The 19,925-nt window shown below is 38.2% G+C and overlaps 1 protein-coding gene across 1 annotated transcript; it reads right to left on the bottom strand.

The window, feature by feature from the left end:
- Positions 1-4,521: 4,521 nt before the first annotated feature.
- HEATR3 (HEAT repeat containing 3) lies at positions 4,522-19,627 on the bottom strand (the record flags this gene model as incomplete). The annotated part of the gene is made up of 13 exons (XM_008948313.1): positions 4,522-4,898; positions 5,804-5,980; positions 6,085-6,228; positions 7,033-7,121; positions 9,495-9,631; positions 9,887-9,969; positions 10,991-11,148; positions 13,868-13,958; positions 14,673-14,956; positions 15,730-15,870; positions 16,586-16,695; positions 18,451-18,563; positions 19,540-19,627. Coding segments are annotated over 13 exons (1,735 nt in total), but the record flags the coding sequence as incomplete, so codon positions are not given.
- Positions 19,628-19,925: the final 298 nt, after the last annotated feature.

Raw genomic sequence — 19,925 nt, 5'->3', positions numbered from 1 at the left:
AAAGGAACAGCTACATTATTTTTGGTTACAATGACCATTGCCTGAATTTGGATTTGCAACAGTAAGCATAAGGCTAGACGTTGCTATCCAACCCTCTGAGAATGCTTCCACCGAAAATTACTCACTAAGGAAACAGCACTTGAGTTTATGCACATTTTTGGTTGGTTGTTTTATGTTAATATTCCACAAGATGTGCATTGCATTTATAATACTTAAACTACAAACAGATTTTGAATTAATTTCTTCTCTGACAAAGTTCTCATTTTGTAATTTTACCATGCTCTAATTTTTTTTGTATTTTCTCTCAAAATACAAATGTAAACCCAAGCTGAGTAGTACTGGTAAAAGTTATTCTTGCTCCTCTAAGATGGCAATATTTAAAAAAAAAAACATACTGTGCAAAAAAACCCAAACCTTACACACACAACAAACCCCAAATATTTAAACTATTGACTGTAATGTGGTATACACATTACAGCCATCTTCTGAACATCAAGGTATGTCGTATAAAAAGTACTTCACAAAAAATGTTCATTTAAATCTTACTGCTTGTTTTCATAGAGAGCAAAAATAAAACCACATAGCAGTGATAACTCCACATCTACACAGTTGGGGATTCAACATTTTGCAGGCTGTGGAAAGGCCAAAGCACCAGCAAATGTCTCCCATGTTGCTGCTTCTGCACAGGGCAGAAGCCTGTCCACAGCTCTCACTAAACTCTTGACATAATACCACAGACAGACTTAAATTCTGCACCTATTTTGGTATAAAAATCTCAGCTCGGAGCCAGATTCTGTTGTGCTAAGCGTCAGACAGGGAAGCAGCAATCCATACTTTCAAAGAATTGCAGATTTTATATGAAGCACAGACAGATGATGCCTTAGGAACCAGGATAAGCAAACATTCCATTTCAGATACCTGTTTTGACACCAGTCTTACCTGTGTGATTACATAAACTGATGAAGATCACTTACATCTGTTTAGCATTTATTTAGTGATGCTGCACACTTTCTAGATACGTCCAGTTTCTAGCACTCTCCAAGTATCAAGATCTGGCTTTGCTTTTGTAGGTTGCCAAGGATCTTGTCTTCATCTCAAGCTTACCCTAGAACTATTTAAATTAACTGGTGCCAAAAGAGGTGCCAAAACATTTAATTTGCACCAGATCATCCCTTCTGCTGCTGCCTTAATTTTCCTTAACTGTGTCAGAACAACTTTTCTAACCCAAATCTTACAGCTTCGCTCTTTTGTACTTATAAATCTCATCTGGTTTTAGGCCCCAGTCTGACACTTCTTCACATCACTGATAACTTAGTGCCTTGTCTTCTGCAGACAAGTCTTCCATGCTTTTCCTATTATCTTCTGTCTTGTCCCTTACAAACAGAATGTGCTCTCTAAGGTACAAAATTAGTACCTCTCTTTCAGTCATAAGCCCTTCACTAGACACAAAAAGCAAGTTACGCTAAACTTGTAGCTAGGCAGGTGACAGACTAAAAGAAATAAAAGATAAATAGAAGTCTGGACTCAAAAAATGCAGTTGGCTAACTATTATTACTAACTACAGTATCTTAGAAACCCCAAAAGGAAGATGAGGGCTCCATGATGGACCACTGGTAAGGGCAATACACTTTGGGAAAGATCTTACAACACGGGATATTAGGAACACATAGGTGTGTCATTAATATTAGTGATGACAAAACCAAAACACCTCCCAAGAGCTACAGCTTACCTCTGTATCAACCCAAACCTACCTAGTGAGCTGGAGACAGAAGCTTCCCCTTGTCAGCATTTCATGCCCCAGGCCCAGTAAAGTGCTCTGGTCTCCTCAGATAAACAAAGGTGAAGGCGTTATTTTAGGTTTTGTATGTTTTAGTACAAAGCTCACAAGAAATCAAAATGCCTTCATATGTCCTCATTTCTCATTCATCTATTAGCCAGAAATGGCATATTTACCAGCAGACAGAAACAAATATTTTAACCACTAAATATCATATACTTCTGCAAGCCATACAGTTCATACTGCACAGCTAACTATGATACAAAGTATTTTTTAAGACATTGAACTGATCAGTGCACAGCACCAAAAAAAACAAATCATCCAGGCATCCCTACTGCTCCAATACTTTAAAATCTACAGGACTGTCTTTTTACTTGAAGGGAAAAAAAAAAAAAAAAACAGGGTCTGATAGATTGTACTAACAAAACCAAGTTTTTTAGTGAATGCGCTTTCTCTTCTATGTATTTACCTACAACTTTCAGGTTCATATTTGAAGACAATGTTTCTTTTCAGTAATCTAAAAAAAAAACCCCAAAACATAATTAATTGTTCTAACAGTCCCCAGGAACCAGACTTTGAGTGCTACACTTGATGTAAAATGCGAAATCCTACACTTGGGATAGAGTAGTCCTATGACACAGGCCAGGCTCTTGAGTGAATGACCAAAGAGCAGCTTCAGAGAGAAGGCCCTAGGGGTCTTGGTGGACAGAAAGGTGAAGAGAGGTGAGCAGTGCAGCCTTGCAGTGATGACAGCTAACAAATAATATGCTGCATTGGCAGGAGCATGGCCACCAGGTCAAGAAAATTCATCACTTCCCCCTATTCAGCACTCACAAGATCACATCTGGAGCACTGTGTTCATTTTTGGCCCCCCCCCCGGTACAAGAGACAGTAGTGCATGTCAAGCAGAGGGCTGCCAAGATAGTCAGAGGGCTAGAGCACACAACACACAAGGAAGGTCTGAAGAAGCTGGGTTTATTTGGCCTAGAGAAGAGGGGAATAGAGTTGTTATTTTCAACTACCAAATGGTAGTTCTAAGAGGAGACGGAGCCAGACTCTTCTTAGCGGTGTGCAGTCAAAGGCAAAGGGGCACATTTTGCAGTGGGGAGAAGTCCTACTAAATACAAGCAGAAGAAGAAAAAAAAAAACCCACAAGTGTTCAGAGCGAGGGCAGTCAGGCTCTGGAAAAGGCTGTCCAGGGTTGTGGAATGCTTAAGGCCTTGCACAACCTGTATGTCTCCAGGCTGTCCTGCTTTGAGCAGGGGATGGGACTCAGAGACCTCCAAAGATCCTTTCCATCCTAGATCATCCTGCAATTCGATGTAGTACCCAGAAAATGAGAGCAGAACTTCTGCGTTAAAGTCCTTTTAAGTGCTCCAAACAAATATTAATACCTCTTATCAGGCTAATATTGTACTATGCTCAGTGTACAGCAAGTATAACTAACATGAGGATTAAAATCCAGCCACTGTGCAGTCTTTGGCCATAATCCACCTAGCTACTCTTTCCTCAGCTCTTACACCCCAGCCATTTTTGCTGCCTGCCCTTGCCCAGTCCCAGGATAACCCTTCCACTGCTCCATGCTCCTCAGGACTCCTCCAGGCCAGGCTCAATGGCTCTTGAGCCCTCCCCATCCCACACTCTCGCTCACTTATTTGATTCGCAGGTATCACACACCACAGGTTTCACCCAACTCCTGTAATGTAATAGCAGTAGCAGGACTTCCAGGCAGTTTACTTTCTCCTGCTTTTGACAAAATACCAGGTCAGGATTTCATAAAGACAGTCACTTGCAAGTAGCCCAGCAGGTCCTGAGCCCGCTTTCCAATGTAAGAGACTGAAATCTAACAAACCGAGCAAATTAGGTCTTTCGAGTTCCATGCCTAACACCACAGGCAAATTTTTGGCAAAAACTAGATGCCTGTGCTAAGGCAGCATGTTTAAAGAATAGGGGGGAAAAATCCCATTCCAAAAACGAACATAACAAAATGCTTTTGTGTTTGGTTGTGTTTTTTTTTTCCTTTAAAAAATGTGTATGGAAGGATCTCATTCACAGAAACAAAACCAAAGCCTTTCATATACAGAAGCTCATATACAATCTTCATGAATCAGTGACTTTTTTAAAAATATTTTCTGTATTTTACAGCTTAAAAATCTCAATCACAAATATTTGAAAAAGATATTCTAAGCAAGTATAAAGTTACTTTAGTCAATACCTTGGTATAGCAAAAAAAATTTTTTTTTTCTTTAGGTTTGGTTTACTACTTCCCTGAACTCAAATTCCTCCTGATATAGAAGGAAGAAAGTAAAGCAGGAGACTGGATTTTCAGAAATACCAATCAAAGTTAAGTAAAAACCAGGGAGCTGCGTGTAAATGTAGGATCCTCTGACACTGATTTCTACAGCAAAAAGCCATCATACTGAATTTGCCATAAATTAATCTGAAACCATTTTTCTGTGGATAAACCTTGTGAAGTAACAGATCCAAGTGCTGACAGTAATCTGCACACTTGTCACACACTTCTCTTGGGAATTTTGCCATAAGTGCCTGTGCAATTCTAAAAATAGGTAAGAGCACATAGCAAATATGAACATTCTGCCACTGCTCAATTCCCTGAAAAATATCCTGAGCTTTTAACTTTTTTCTTGATCAGGCACATAACCAAGCATATTCTCTAAATCACTTTTTCATGCAGTTATAGTTTTCTGCCAGGATACAGGATTTCTATACAATGACAGTGGTGCTATGCACAGATGTCAGGACTGCAAGAGCACATTCTTACCACCACCAGCACTTAATCGCCACGTATGCTATGGTTTTTTTACACTGATATAACTTTCACATTGCATCAACCCAGAAGTATAAAAATACTGAATGTAAAAAACTGCAGTACTGACATGGTAACAAAACTGCTCTGCTCAATATATTTTAGAAGTTCAAAACAGTTATTTTTTTGGAAAACATTATTTAGTAAGGGAAACCTTAAAAGTTCCTCGATGTCTCAAGTTGGGTTTTTCCCTAGTGTCTCCTGATATGCAATGAATCTTCTCAAATTCATCTTCACATTGTCAAGAACACACAGTTGATCTGCACTATATTGTCCTTTGCCTTCTTTTCGCATCTGTGAAACAGAAAAATACATACTTTGCTAATGGAGAATCACCTAGTTTATAGTAATTCTATACAGGCCTTGCATCAATACATGCTACCCACACCTTTTGAGAACTACAGTATTTGCATGTGCACATGTGTAGCTAGCAATTTTTTCTGCAAGTCAGTTTACTATAATACATCTCTGCCTAAAACTAGCCTACTGTTGGCATGCTATTTCATTCATAAATCTGAAACACGCTTATTTTCTCTAGCTTTTTATATGAAAGACCTTGCACATCTAGTTAACCAAACTTAGCACTGTCAGGTGCGTATTTTTTGTATATAGTGCTTAAAGACCATGAAAATCACTCCTCAGGCTTCATCTGACTAGAGAAACATATTAAATGGAGAATGACCTTCCATACGTCAAGGATGTACTTAAAATTACTGTTTAGAATTTTGGCCTTATAATTCTTGAAAATACAGAATACATGGTCTATTTTAATTAACCAACAGCACAAAAATGAACACCTGCAACTGCAGCAAGTTAACACGAAAAGATGTCAACGTAACTTCATAAAGGACTTCTCTCCCACCAATTCAGCTGTTCTCCTCGACAGACATCTGCAGGATTTTTTTACAAGGATTTCAGAACAAAGCAGTGATTTGGACATCAATAATGCTCATGGTGTAACGCAGAAGTTGCAATGCAGATGCTGCATGAACTTCCATGAACTGCAAGGTAAGTGTATTTGGTTTCCTCTAAAGCAGGATATCAGAAATTCAATTATTTTGTTGGTTTTTTTTTTATTTATTTTTGGGGTCATCTTATAAAGCCATACATTGGTGCTTATCTCTTCTAGCAGCCCAAATCTCAAAGCTTTCACCCACATTGCATGTTGAGACCCTGAGCTGGCTGCATTTGATGCCTACCCTCATTTTGAACACTGGCTGAAATTCTTTCAGTGCCGGAAGCAACTTGATCTGCACTGCCGCCTTTTCTGCCTCTTTACCATCTGCAAACACATCAAAAATTGCATCCAAGGCTTCCCCTGCTACCACAAGAGAAGATTCTTTCATGGCAACCTCAAGAAGAAATTTTCCAATCATCTGAAATAAAAGAAAAAAAAAATTATTTTTCCAGCAATGCTTAACAAAATTGAAGGCATTGTCCAACGTGGTTTAGGCTTGCAATGCAAAGTTTGCTTTTTCACCTTTAGTGTCTCAGCTGTATCTTGTCCTTTCGCCAGGACACTGCCAGAAATTCCAAGGATGCTCACTACATTCACTCTAACGCTGGCATTGCTGCTGTGAATACCAGCTTCACATAAATGCAATAGCTGCTCAGGTGTCATACACTGTTCAGTAAGAGAGAGAAAAAAAAAAAAAGTATTTAAATTTTCATGGAAATTTTCAAATGTGACATTCAGATTATTCGCTTTTATTGAACACAGGCAAATTTATAACAGAGAAACAAGAGTCCTGTGTTATGAAAACTGCAGGAATTCTGAAAATGTACTTGGCAAGAAAACAGTTAAACTCTCCCTTTCAACTTCTTAATGGTGTGTATTCCAGAACATAACCAAGACTGTCATGAAGCTGAAGTAAAATGTTCTGAGCTCAAAGGGATTTTCACCAATTTACCTAGCTCAGTGGCTACTTCCAACTCATTACAACTTGACAGTATAGAAGCTCAATTTTTCAGTTTAAAGCCAGAAAGGACTAGCAGACCATCTAGAATTACATCTTGTATAACAAACTATTCTGCTTCATTCCTGTATTTAGCTCACTAATTCATGTCCAACCAAGATTCTAGAAGGACAACCAGCTCCAACTAGACAACATCAAGAAATAAAGACGCTATGTTCCTAGGTGCTAATTTACTAAATGCTTGTCATTATATCCATCTCCTAAAGATACAACCTGTGGTTTGTTGCTATTTTGGTATTGAAATATTCTTCATGTTAAGGAGGAGATATGTAAACCATATTCCTGTAAGGTCCATGAAAAACAGAATGAATGCTATTAAATCTGTTCTTTCACTGTTCACAGTAACTGAAATTTAGCACTTCATTTAAATGGTTTTGTTTCAAAAAACTTTCCAGCACAATCTTTCCAGCAAATTTGAGCCTTCTAAAACATTTGAACTTGAAAGCTTTTACCTGGGAGATGTTCTTTGATGCCATTGTTTGTAGGAGAGCCCTCAAAGCACTGGTTATGGCTTCCAGGAATTCTGTGTCTGTAGGGAGTTCTGTCAAAGAATTGAACCCAGAGCCAAAAGTTAAACAGTAAGATGAAGTACATGAGAAGCAAAGAACAAATTCTATAATCCCTTAATTGTTCCTCCACGTACTACCACAAACAGGAAGAGCTAGATTTTCAGAGACTGGTCTTTGTTGTTTGTAACCATAGTGATTTGTTTGAAGTCAGTATTAATTGCATCTAGAGGTTAGACCACAGCTGGTCCTTGTTTTCAGGCACATCCCTGGGTAAAACACTTGTGTGACCTAGGGTATGTACAAACCACAGCTGTCAGAACAGAAGCTTGGAAACTGGCATTGCATGGAAGCTGCAATACAGGCGCTGAGAAAACTACAGAAGTTCACTGTACTTACACTGTACTTACTCCTTTCTTCTGTCTTCTACACAGGCTTTTTAGTCACCCAGAACACTGGACTCTTTCCAATTCATATAAAGAGTATGTTTTCTGGTGGTTTAATAACCTTTCAGAAATGTACGACTCAAACACTGTATTATTCTTGTTTAACTACAAATTCATCAATAACAGCATTCCTCTTCAGCACAGGTTCTGCATTTGCAGAAGCTTTTTCTTTTCCCTGTTCATATTTTCTAGACCACTCCAGATGCAGAAGCTCTTGATTATTTCATGTCTATTTCCTCCTTTCCCATGTTAGCAACTAGACCTTTACACCTTTATTTCCACCCTGTAAACCACAGAATTTCTTTTAACCACATGTTGGTGTGTCTATCTGATAGTTTCCATTACAATGCATTTAACTATTAAAAACATATTAAATTAACAAAAATGTACCCAGGCCATTAAACTAACTTATTAGCACACCCTATCTTCACCCAGTCACTTCTCTAGTTTCATCTAAGAACTTCGTGACTATCGTGAAGCACAACATGTAGACCCTGAAGTCTTGGGAGTCCTGCTCTTCTAGTATGAGACAAATATTTTAGGTGATTTTCCTTGCATATGTCTTCAAACTTAGTTTCACCTCCTGCATTTTAATTTTTCAAGCACTACACTCTCAATAATAACGTTCCTTTAGACTGATCACATGCTTTTAATGACAGAGAGAAGAAAGTATGTTTTGCAGGAAGATGCATTTTTAAGGATTAGTGCAGTGTCATACTACATACTACAGCAAGAACTACAAACAACACATTTTTGGCCACAAAAATGCTTGAAGGAAGGAAAGAAAACTGAACTTCTCAAGCTTCTAAGCGACAAGAAATGACAAAGCCATGCATATGCTAGACATCAACAGATCTGTCATGGGAAAAATGTTTTTTTCTGACAATTTTAAGAATTGGCAGGCTTTTGCAGCTTCTAAGAATGTATCTTATCTTTTTTGAAAAGCCATTATCAGTGACCTTGAAGCAAAAACAGATTATCAGAATAGTCTGAATGAAGTAGCTCAGAGAGATCAAGGGTCCAACAGTACTAATGGAATGATGCTCATCTGATGTAAAAGATCATAGGAGGTAGCTAGGAATGCTAACTGCTGTGTACCTACCCTAGACCATCCAATAATACTGATACCAGCAGATGTATAGGGAAACCATTACAGTATCTCTATGACATAATATATGTCTTAGAGGAACTATACTGGATACATTCTAGTGTTTACCAGGATATCTCTGATATTCTAAAATTGTATTTTTAGAAAAATGAAATTTATTGCCTTCTCCATTGAAATCGAGCCATCACCATAACAGGAAGTTGAACAACTTTAATATTTAGTCATTAAAGCTTTGCACATTTTCTTATTACAAATATGTTTTCAATGAAGCTATGCAAGCATACGCATAAAGCATACCCCTGAGACGAGGCGGCTGCTCTCTCTCCTACTGTGATAAGCATGTACATTCTCAAGATTTTTTCCACAGTCACCTTTATCATAATTTCATATGGCTTCCAAAAAAAAATATGTGAAAGACTGTGCCAGATACCCTTTTTGTCACGTGTCTATTTAGGTAGGTTAGCACATTTAAAAAAAAAAAAAAAAAAGTCGTCCCATCTTCTCATCTGATTGATGAGAAACTGCAATTATCAAAAATATGGTCTTGCAAACAGCTCTGGCCTCACAGGAAAGCAGGATTCATCCACTAACTTGGAGACTGTGTGCAGACACAGATGTAAAGCATATTCTTGCATTAGGAACACACTTGTTCGAGATGCAATTTGGATAAACACACCTTAACAGGATATACTGTTTGGTCAGCGCATTTCCGACATTCCATACCCTTATTTTGAAAGGCTAAAGGGATAAAATCAGTAGTAAAATTGTATTAAAACTTAACAATATACACGGCTACCTGACATCTGTATGATCAGCAAAGGGGATCAGCAAACCCCGTTTGCTGAACATCTTACCCATTTTAGAAAAGATGAGCTGTGAGAGATGCTGTGCAAGGGACTGAAGGGCTGAGGTTCCTCCAAGGCAATCCACGTCTGACACTAACAAAATGCTGTGAAGACACGTTAAAGCTCGACACTGCACCATATTCAGTCTGAAACAAACAAACAAAAAATGCACTTTGCAGATCTCTTTGAAAACAGGTGTCAAAACACAAAGAATCTTGAATTAAAAAGGCTGTGATCTGGTGTGCAGTTTACAGAAACATTTGTATCTCTTTAGTCAGCATCACGTATCAGATCTGCCATTATTCAGATCTTAAAAGTAATCCAAAACCAGACAATCCTTCTAAAACTTCTAAAACAAGTGAATATACAAGAAAAATAGTAAGAGTCAATGAAATGCCTACTTTTTAATTAATGGTTTCCAAGACGGATTGTGCATACAGATGTCTAGAGCAACACTGTTCGGAAAAGCAGTTTTTTCAAGAATCTGGGGAGTGGAAAAAGAAAGGTTTAGCAATCAAGCAATGTGCGTGTGTGTTTTTGGAGAAAAGACTGAAATTTTAGCTTAATGTCAAACAGATACTTCAAACTACAGATTTCAAAGCTTCCCAGGAAGCAAGTGTCTCACCTGCTAAAAATGCCAGAATCTCCCTCTATCACTCAACCGATAAAATATGCTATGCTAAACCCTGTGTATAATTGCAAGTATCCTACTGTACTGAACAAAAGGTGGTTTTCTAGGTCTCTGCTATTCTTTTTATTTAGCTCTTTCTTTTTGCAGATTCCGCCACAGAATTTTCAGATAGCTGCAAGTCTAAAAGACCTTGCCATGAAACTTGCTTATTATTAAGTACAAAAAAGCCTTGAATGTTTTCATCTTGCACCTTGATGTCTTTGGTCAGAATTCCTACAATGCTGCTGAACTAGCATAATAACCAATTCAAATTACAAACTTGATTTTTACAGCCCCAAATAAGAATGAACAACTCTGAAACAAGAGCATCTAAATTCTTGTCAGCATCAAATATTGTACTTCAGACAATATGTATAAAACAGGGGGAAGAGGAACTTGACATTTTCAGCGCTGACTGTTGTCATTCATATATGTTACTTCCACCTCACATAGCTAATATGGAAATTTGACAGTCATGCTTCTGCTCAAAGTTTCCTTTCTTCTTGCAAGTAATCTTTTCCATGTCCAAATGAAGGAATAATCATTTTTGTATTTTGGAAAAGCCAAATTAAAACACCACTACCATCACCACATACTTCCCAAAAAACCCACACCAGATTTCTGAAACACATGAACCTTCTATTCCCAGTTTCATATAACAATTACTTAGGTCAAGTCAGCTCATGTGGAGATGCTCCACCTCTAGGCCAAAAGAAGTGAAGCTGAACTGATTTTAAAACAAAAAAATAAATGGATTTGGGTAATTTGCTAACCTGGGATACAAATTAGGCACAAAGGAGAGACAGTACCAGGTGTTGGAAATAAAAGAGAATACCTTTTTTGGAATGAGGTTGTTCAGAAATGCTGAGTTAACCTCATCAGAGAGGCACAGGGGTGACAGCAGCAGCCCACTCCCCTCATTGTATGAGTTTTCCATAAACAAGTCGCTTTCATCACTGCTGGAGAGTTCTTCCCATTCATCATCAGAGGGATCTGAAAAAGAAGCCAGACTTCTAACAGCACTCACGCAACAGGTATTCTACTCCTCAATTATACTTAGAATCATAGAATCCTTTAGGTTGGAAGGGACCTTCAAGATCATCAAGTCCAACCATTGAGCCATTAGGGCTCTAAAGTCCTCTGCTAAAACAGATCAGAATCTCTCAGGGTTGGAAGGGACCACAAGGGTCACCCAGTTCCAACCTCTCTGCCATGAGCAGGGACACCTCCCACTAGATCAGGCTGTCTAGAGCCTCATCCAGCCTGGCCTTAAAGACCCCCAGGGATGGGGCCTCAACCACCTCCCTGGGCAACCCATTCCAGGGTCTCACCACTCTCATGGTGAAGAACTTCTTCCTCACATCCAGCCTGAATCTACCCACTTTCAGCTTTGCCCCATTCCCCCTAGTCCTGTCGTTACCCAATAGCCTAAAACGTCCCTCCAGCTTTCTTGTAGGCCCCCCTAAGATACTGGAAGGCCACAATAAGTTCACCTCGGAGCCTTCTCTTCTCCAGACTGAACAGCCCCAACTGTCTCAGTCTGTCCTCACAGGAGAGCTGCTCCAGCCCTCAGATCATTCTTGTGGCCCTTCTCTGGACACGCTCCAGCAGGTCCAGGTCCCTCTTGTAATGGGGGCTCCAGAACTGGATGCAGTACTCCAGGTGGGGTCTCACCAAAGCAACCTCTTGTGTTTAGGAGTCTTTAAACTCTTGGGCTCTAATGAAGTCTACACAAACCAATTACCATTAAGCGACAGTTCTAAATATTATACTACTTTTGTTTAAATTGTTGTTTTGTTTTGTTTTAAATGTTTATTTTATTTTCACTCAGGCAACATGTATGTTTATGAGAGTGCTCTTTAAGCTCAGGTACTTCAATCCCTGACACTAGCTGTGCTTGATTTAAAGATATCAAAAAAAGCTACAGAAGAAACATTTCATAAAGTATTTACTAAGATTTTAACTTGGATTGTACCATTTTACTTTTTGAGGTAGATTCGAGCATTCAAATACACCGGTTTAAGGCAACTTATTTTACTAACAGTTTAAGGCAACAGTTTCTGTGCCAATCCTGAAGCCACAGACAGATGTGCTCCCATTGGGGAGTAACTGGGCTGGATGAAGATGTTACTGTGTCCACAGCAAGGCCAGCAAAAGGATATTTCGGACACTGAAAGGAAATAATGGCAGCACAACAAGCCAAAGCAAATTCCATCTGCATCTTTTCAAAGCAAACAAAAATCTCTTTTGAAAACGAAATGATAACTATATGAGGTGACCACTCAATTTAGCAAAAGACAACAAAGCAAAAGAAAACAAAAACAACGGTCATCCTATGTTCACTGTGAGGGACCAGGACCGAGAAAGAACTGAGTGCCACAACATTAGCCCATAACTAAGAAGTTTTTTTCTTGTAACATTCTTGGAAATAGAGAAGCACTTCCAATGGCAATCACATCTTAACCAGCACTGGTAACCCATGAACTACAGACTGGACAGCAGTGCTGGAGTCTCCTGGCTTCCTTCCCGTTTCCCTGTTAAGGGGACAGCACTCTGCTTCTTGCAAATGTCAGCCAGCATTCAGTGAAACACGTCTCTTGCCAGCCTTATTATTTCCCTCGGCTCTGTGGCAAGCTGAGTCTTTCTATGAACTCGGCATAATGGCTAAAGCTATTTTAGTTCTCAAATAACTTGAAAATTAAATGAACAGCTGCCTCTGGATTCCTCTTAATTTCTACAGACTATGTTTCTGTCTGCCTGTGAATGGGTAAAGTGCCGTAGCAAAATACAACACAATCAACCTTATATTACGCTGAGTAAATGGCAGAATATGCAGCTTATCCACAAGAGATTTTCCAATTAAAGGGGAGAACTTATGAATTACAGCTCATTAGATGAGAAATGCAGTTATGAAAGAAGCTTCACATACTAAGTGCAGAATTTCTTTGTGCTGCAAGAGGGAAAAAACTCTCACCATTGGGAATATTTGGGTATTACTGTGGATTTTATTAGAATTTGAAAGACTTACTCAAAGTTAACTCCTACACAATTACTTTTGCATCAGGCTTACCAACTGTAGTAGCAGTTAAAATTTTCAGATTTTGGAGGGATCTGGGGATAGGTTTTGGTTTTTTGTTCTTTGGGTTTTTTTAAACAGAATTTGAGAATTCCTTATTTTCCTGAAGATTGGGAGAAAAGTTATCGAGTGTCAGAGTTCACAGAAGATACAGAGCTATTTCCTACTCCCCTGAGAGTAACAGCCTTTCTTTCTCCCCTGCAAAGAAGCTCAAAGGCAGAACAGCCTAAATCTGCATTGCTGATAGTTACATGCAAAACCTGTCTCTCCTCCTTTTGTAACACTTGTGGTATCAAAACTAAATCAAAACCACAAGATTTATCTGCTTAAAAAACCCTGATGCCCGCATCCTGCAATAAAATTCACACCCATATTGTATCAGAGGAACACTCAGACTGCGCTCTAATCAGACAAAGAATTTGCTGCAATACTTTTCAGGAAATCTCTTTGGCACAATTGCTTTTTGGTTTGTTCCTAAATGTTGTCACATGTAGTATCATAAAAAAAGCATGTACACAACAGAAATTACTTAAATTAGAAAAAAACCATTTAAATTAAGATCATCAAGAAGCAAAATAAACACCCGTTCCAGACACAAAATGCACAACACTTGCAATGAAAAGGAGTTCTACAAACCTTCACTGCAGCACATATTAACAATGATTTCCAGAGCAGTCTGCTGAGCTGTCAGTAAAGCTGTCACTTCTTTCAGTTCCCACTTATCAGACTAAAAAAATAAAAACATAAACCAAGTTTAATTTTGTAAACCAACATTTCAGTGCAATTTAAAGTACCCAAGCTGTCACCTACAAATACAGTCTAGCCATTTCCTCTTCTCATCCTACACCAACACTTAAAAAAAAACAAAAACACCAAAACAAAAAAAATCCACACAACAAAATCAAGAGCCATTATTTATCATCTTGCTGTTGGATGTTTCAGAGCAAGTTTTAACTTCAAGAAACGCCACCTTCACTAAAGTTGTAAGAGAAAAGATTACCTAATGTGAGCAAAACATCTAACAGAAACATGTCTTATTGTTACTCTTTTCATGTATGCAATAGCGAAAGTATTTGTTAATCTCTGAGCCATCTGCATGCATGACTGAATGGTTGCAGCCATTAAAAATCTCATTTGCCTCATGCAGAAATCAGAACTTGTCGCAGTAGCTACAGGTAGGAGTGTCAGATAAGCCTATACCTTCCAGTAGAGAAAAAACACCAGGAAAGCATATTCCCATGTGCTGTACAACTTGACCACACTGGAACAAGTTGTGCTGAAATCTTACACACTCACCTTTGAGGTTTTCGCTGAAATAGTCACCTAATCCTAACTCCTGGTTAGGATCAGGAACACTCTTAGCTAGTTTACTCTGGTTAATGCTGACTCAGGACCAGTCAGACACACTAAAGCTGTATGGGAACCAGACAGCCACACTTACTGGAAGTAGATCTGAAATGTCGTTTTCTCTCCTAACTTTTCCTTTTGGTATTTCTTCCATGTCATCATCTTCACTCAAAACACAGTCGTCTATAACATCACTCATGGTTTCCTCTGTTTCTGCCTCCGAAGCAAGTTTTAATCTGTTTTTTTCAGCTTCATTCATACGAATAATTGTTTCACCAGCATCTATTGCTAACGATTCTGAAAAAATCTTCAGGATTGCATTAACCATGCTCCCCAGGCTGCCTGGTGGAATGGCTTCCTTGATATTCCAGATAGTGCCTAAACATGAGATAGTTGAAATTAAAAAAATTATGAAAACACTCAATTCCCAGCTCTGTAATAGCCATGTATTTTGTAATGACACAGCCTCCACTACTTAAAATACTCAGTGCTTATGTTTCAGTATGAATGTTCATGTCTTTCCTCTACTGATTTTTGGGGTCTTTTGTGCTTACCATTTCACATATTCATCTGTAACAACTATGTTATGCCCACATCTTAAGCTCAAGTAAATTTCAGCATGTAAGTATACACAGAATATTTATGTGGAGTAACCTTGGTGGCATTTTTTACCTGCCATAACAAATCCTCATGAGAGAACCATTTCCTAAGGACTTTCAAAATTAATTTATTACATTCCACTATCAAAAATCACCATGGTTGAGCAGCTGAGGTAGAAAGAATAATGCAATGTAGAAAATCTGAGCTAAAAATCTGTGTCTATTAGAATCAGAACAATTCCTGTGATACTTATTATTTACTCCTTTCACTACTGAAAAGCAAATGAACAGTTAAAATAGGTTATCACAGCGAGCAGGGACGGAGTTCAGAATCAAGCATTTAAGACAGCTGTTTTAAAACTAATTGCCAATATCTGGTCACCCTAAAACACAATCCCAAAAGGCAAAAAAAGCCTCACGAATCGTCGATATAGGCTTTAACAATCAGAAGTCCAAAGTACAGTAGGGAAGACTAAGCCCTCTGTCCTTGCCAGCCTCCTTTACCTGCCATGGTGTCCATCACAAAGAAATGAAGGTCCTCAAGCATCATACCTGCTATCACTGTTCTCAGGAGGATATGCTTCATCGTGCTCTCTGGACACAACATCACGGTTTCCAATACCTGTTGTGCAGAAGCACTGAATGAAGAAAGAAGATCTGGATTATCTTCTGTCACCGCCTGCAAGCAGTTTGCTGCAGCAAACAAAAACAAAGATAATCAACATACCCAATAGTAGCTTTCACTCTCCTAATGAGAAAGCACTCTCTTCCTGAAAGCTGTAGTAATGAAACACAGACACAGAAGCAAATATCTCTTGCAGCATCACTTTGTAACGGTATGACACTGTCCTTCACAAGCTGTGTTTTAGATTAAAAGATATTCTATGGCAAGCCTGTACATGGAACAGGTGAGGACAGTACCACATCAGATATGGGACCAGCTGTATAAATTTCAGCTACTCAAAGTGCAATTTCTTAACTGTACATTGACTAGAGACAACATCAGAAAATGTTGTGAGCACATACACCTGTAAGACCATTAAGACTATAATAACAATACTACTAATAAAACCATGTTGAATGTCATAGGAGTTTGGGGTTTTTTTAGGTGGACTGTGTCCTTTGCTCTATAAATTAAACACTATCATTACCAAAAGCAGAAAGCTTCTATCTATAGCTTTTTTCCCACCGAAAATTTTTCCTCCTACATAACTACCAATAAGCCATTCTCCTTTGGACTGAAAACAAGCACAACAACTGTCAACTTTTGAATGATACGCTGTCCAGAAAAGAATTATATTCAGTGTAAGGTTTAAGTTATGCAACGGATGTGACATCACTGTTAGATTCATCTAGTACATTTCAAAAAAGTATCTTTAAATCCATATCTTCTCTTTTTGCCACTTACCTACTGAAATAGCCAGATCCACATTTGTAGAAAATTTCTTCATGCAATCTAACAAAGCCTCCAGACAGCCTTCTTTATTAAATATGTATACTGCAGTATTGTTGCATTCACTAATGCACAGAAAAAGATTAATTAAACACTTTTCCCAGGAAAAAAAATTACTGTGACAACATTATAAGTAACATGTATTCACTACTACTCACATTTTAAAACCCTACCTAAGGATTACGTGTTAGTCAAAGAGCTATCCTTTGTTATTGAGTTTATGATCAACTGAAAAATAAAATGGAGACAGAAGCTGCAACACCTTGGAGATCTTTGAGGAAAGCTGTCTTCTGTCAGCTGCTTCCTCACACACAATATTCAAGAGTTGATTTGGGAGCCCAAGTACTGTTTCATGCAGACAAAGCTAACCTGAGTGTGAAAGGCAGCTTACAGCCGTGGGCTACAAGCCTGCCCAGGGCTTTCTGCAACTATGGAAGGCTTTATCCAAAAACCCACTGATAACAGAGTTGCCTCTGTCATTAGTGTTAGCTTACTCCAGAAAACGACTGCCCTTAACATTCAGAAATGCATGCTAAAGAATGTTAAATGTGATGTTTAATTATCAAACAGTGGGATTTGTAGTTCTTCAAGTTTTCAGAGTTATTCTCATTTCTAACCTAAGATATTAATACAAGACAAATTCAAACTAAAAATGCACGGGACCTAACTAGCTACAAGGGTCTTCTGAAAATATTATGTCACAGCATCAGTGTCAGCCCCAACTTCATCAATACCAAACTTGGCGATGACGTCAGAAGTTCACAGCGATTGCCGCAAAGTTCAAAATACAGAAGTGATTTACAGCACACTTAATTTATAGTTCCTGTTCCAAAGTACTTATATCCACAAAAAGAATTAAAAAATGAGCACAAAACATTGTTGTCAGTTAAAGGGTCATGTATTCTGTGTAAGATGCTGAGCAAGAAGCTTCTGTACTGTCCTAGATTCCAATCCATAAAAAAAAAAAAAACCACACAACAATTTTCAAATAAGGCCTCAAGCCAGCAGCCACACCACACAGGCAGACAGAGAGGCAGTTGTGACTGCACAGTACACATCAAAACTCTGTATGGACCAAAGGGTATAAGGATGTGGAGCTGTTAAACAAAACAAACCACACAAAATTCACAAAGAGCTTTCAGGTTTGCACCACTTTAGTGTTTATAGCCATTTCTGTGTTAATAGTGTTATCATTTCTCTTCCTTCACCCAGTGTTTCCAAAGAAAACTACTAATTGAACAACCCACATTCTTTCTCACATAATTAAGTAGATCTGTATCAGTGCCTCAGTCACTAAGGGATAGTTTGTCCAAGAATTTAATATTAACTGTTGGGATTACTTGCAGAGGGAGGAAGTAGTACAAAAACCCCTCACGCTCCCAGAGCCCTGATCACAAATTAATTTTCTCCATGTCCCATGTCACAATTTGGATCTGCAGAAATTGCATGCAAGACCCTACAACCAAAACTGCACAGGAGACCACACATTCAGGAAACAACAGAACTTAAGATGAACAACCAATAAAAACCAATTTCGTCACCTTCCTAAAACCAATGACAAACTTTGTACACTTTTAAAGTCCTTTTCTTACAGAGGTATTTTATGGTACAAAATAAACCTGTATTTCCAATCAGACAAAAGCTTGCCATTTATTACGCAAGGCACACATGAAAGCAGCACAATCGGAAATCGGAAGCGGCAACTGAACACATAAGCCATGCAAGGACAGTCATTCCTTTTCAGCCTCAGCTGTCATGTTCTTTTTCAGGAGCAATTTAATTTAGCTCTTCTAAAAGGCCAGTGTTTACATTGCACTTACCATACATTCCACAGCAAATTAACAGCCTCATTGGCTATGTCTTCAATATAATTTTTGTTCATCTCTCTGCATTTTTTTGGAGAGAGCTGGGTAGGATCTAGTCCAGTGCTACACTACAACCAAACAAAGAGAAGCAGGGTTGGGAAGCAAATGAGCCAAGGAGAAGAGCAAAAACTTAAAACATTAGCAGCAGAGTGAATGGAAAGATCTCTCATGAAAAGTCTGTTACCAGAAAGCTTGACTAGTCTCCTGTTCTCTATGGAAACATGGCTGCAATGGAATTGATTAATTGGTAATATTTTTTTCTCTTGTAGAAAGACTCTTATAGTACTTGTGTTCAGTAGTCTTCAGAAGCATTTTAAATTAAAAAAAAAAATTCATTTTAAAATGTGAAATGCTGTTTCTTGCTAATACCATCCGTAAGTAATCGTCTACAGTTCTTTCTGATCACAATGATTAATTCAGCTAATATTTTACCGTGGTTTACAATACTGCCGTATTTTTACCCATATTTTAAAAGGGGGAAGAAACATACAGAAAACTATGGTATTGCTCAAGGCTGCTCATACAAAGACAGCAGGTGACAGAATTCAATGCAATTTCCAAACTGCACTGCAACACCTGGACCTAACAAAGAACAGGTATTCAGTACAGATTATTCTAAATAGCAGTAACTACCCAACCGTAAATCCGTTCTACATCTGTCTACCCAACTGTTCATTTACACAAAATTGTTTACCACAAAAAAATCACTAATGTTGCAACATAAATGTCTGACCTGGATCTTAACTGACAGAATAGACTTGTCTTGACAGATGTTCCAGACTCAAAATCTCCAGACCATTTATACAGAAATCATTCTAGGTGGAAAACCTCACTACAGACCTAAGTTAGAAGGTCAGGAGGCAGAAGCAAGTGGTTCAAAATCTCTGGAATAATTCTGGTGCTATTAAACCTGCTGAAGCACTCTTTTAAAAGATATTTCAAATATCTTATCTTGATAACAGATACAAAAATTGAATTGTTTTTTGAAAATGGGATAATTCAATATCTAGATCAGTTTGAAAATCAGAATGAAAATAAACACACCTCTTTCAGAAGCGCAACAAGGGGTGTCATGATGTCTTTTGTCACCATGTCATCACAGACTTCAAATCCTCCACAAGCACTCAGATTTCTGGGAAAAAAAGTGCTTTGGATCACATGCAATACTTTCCAGGAATGTATAAAAAAAACCCCATGCATTCAGTATTCTTCTCTAAAGGCTATCGTACTTTCTGTTTTAAAATCAAACTACTTAATCAGTTACTTTAGTCTTCTACCTTCCTAACACAAAGGAATAACATTGGTGTTAGAGAAAAAAAAAGTATTTTCACTTACTTGTCTAGAATAACTAGAAGGCTTATCTATAGTAAAATATTATTTCTGTCAGGTATTACTCAGTGTAAGATACAACATGAATGTTAACAAGCATT

Source organism: Merops nubicus, unplaced genomic scaffold (assembly GCF_000691845.1).
Source record: "Merops nubicus isolate BGI_N331 unplaced genomic scaffold, ASM69184v1 scaffold34799, whole genome shotgun sequence".
NCBI classification, from domain to species: Eukaryota; Metazoa; Chordata; class Aves; order Coraciiformes; family Meropidae; genus Merops; species Merops nubicus.
Note: the sequence above shows the minus strand (reverse complement) of the source record. Positions and strands in the feature narration are given on the sequence as shown.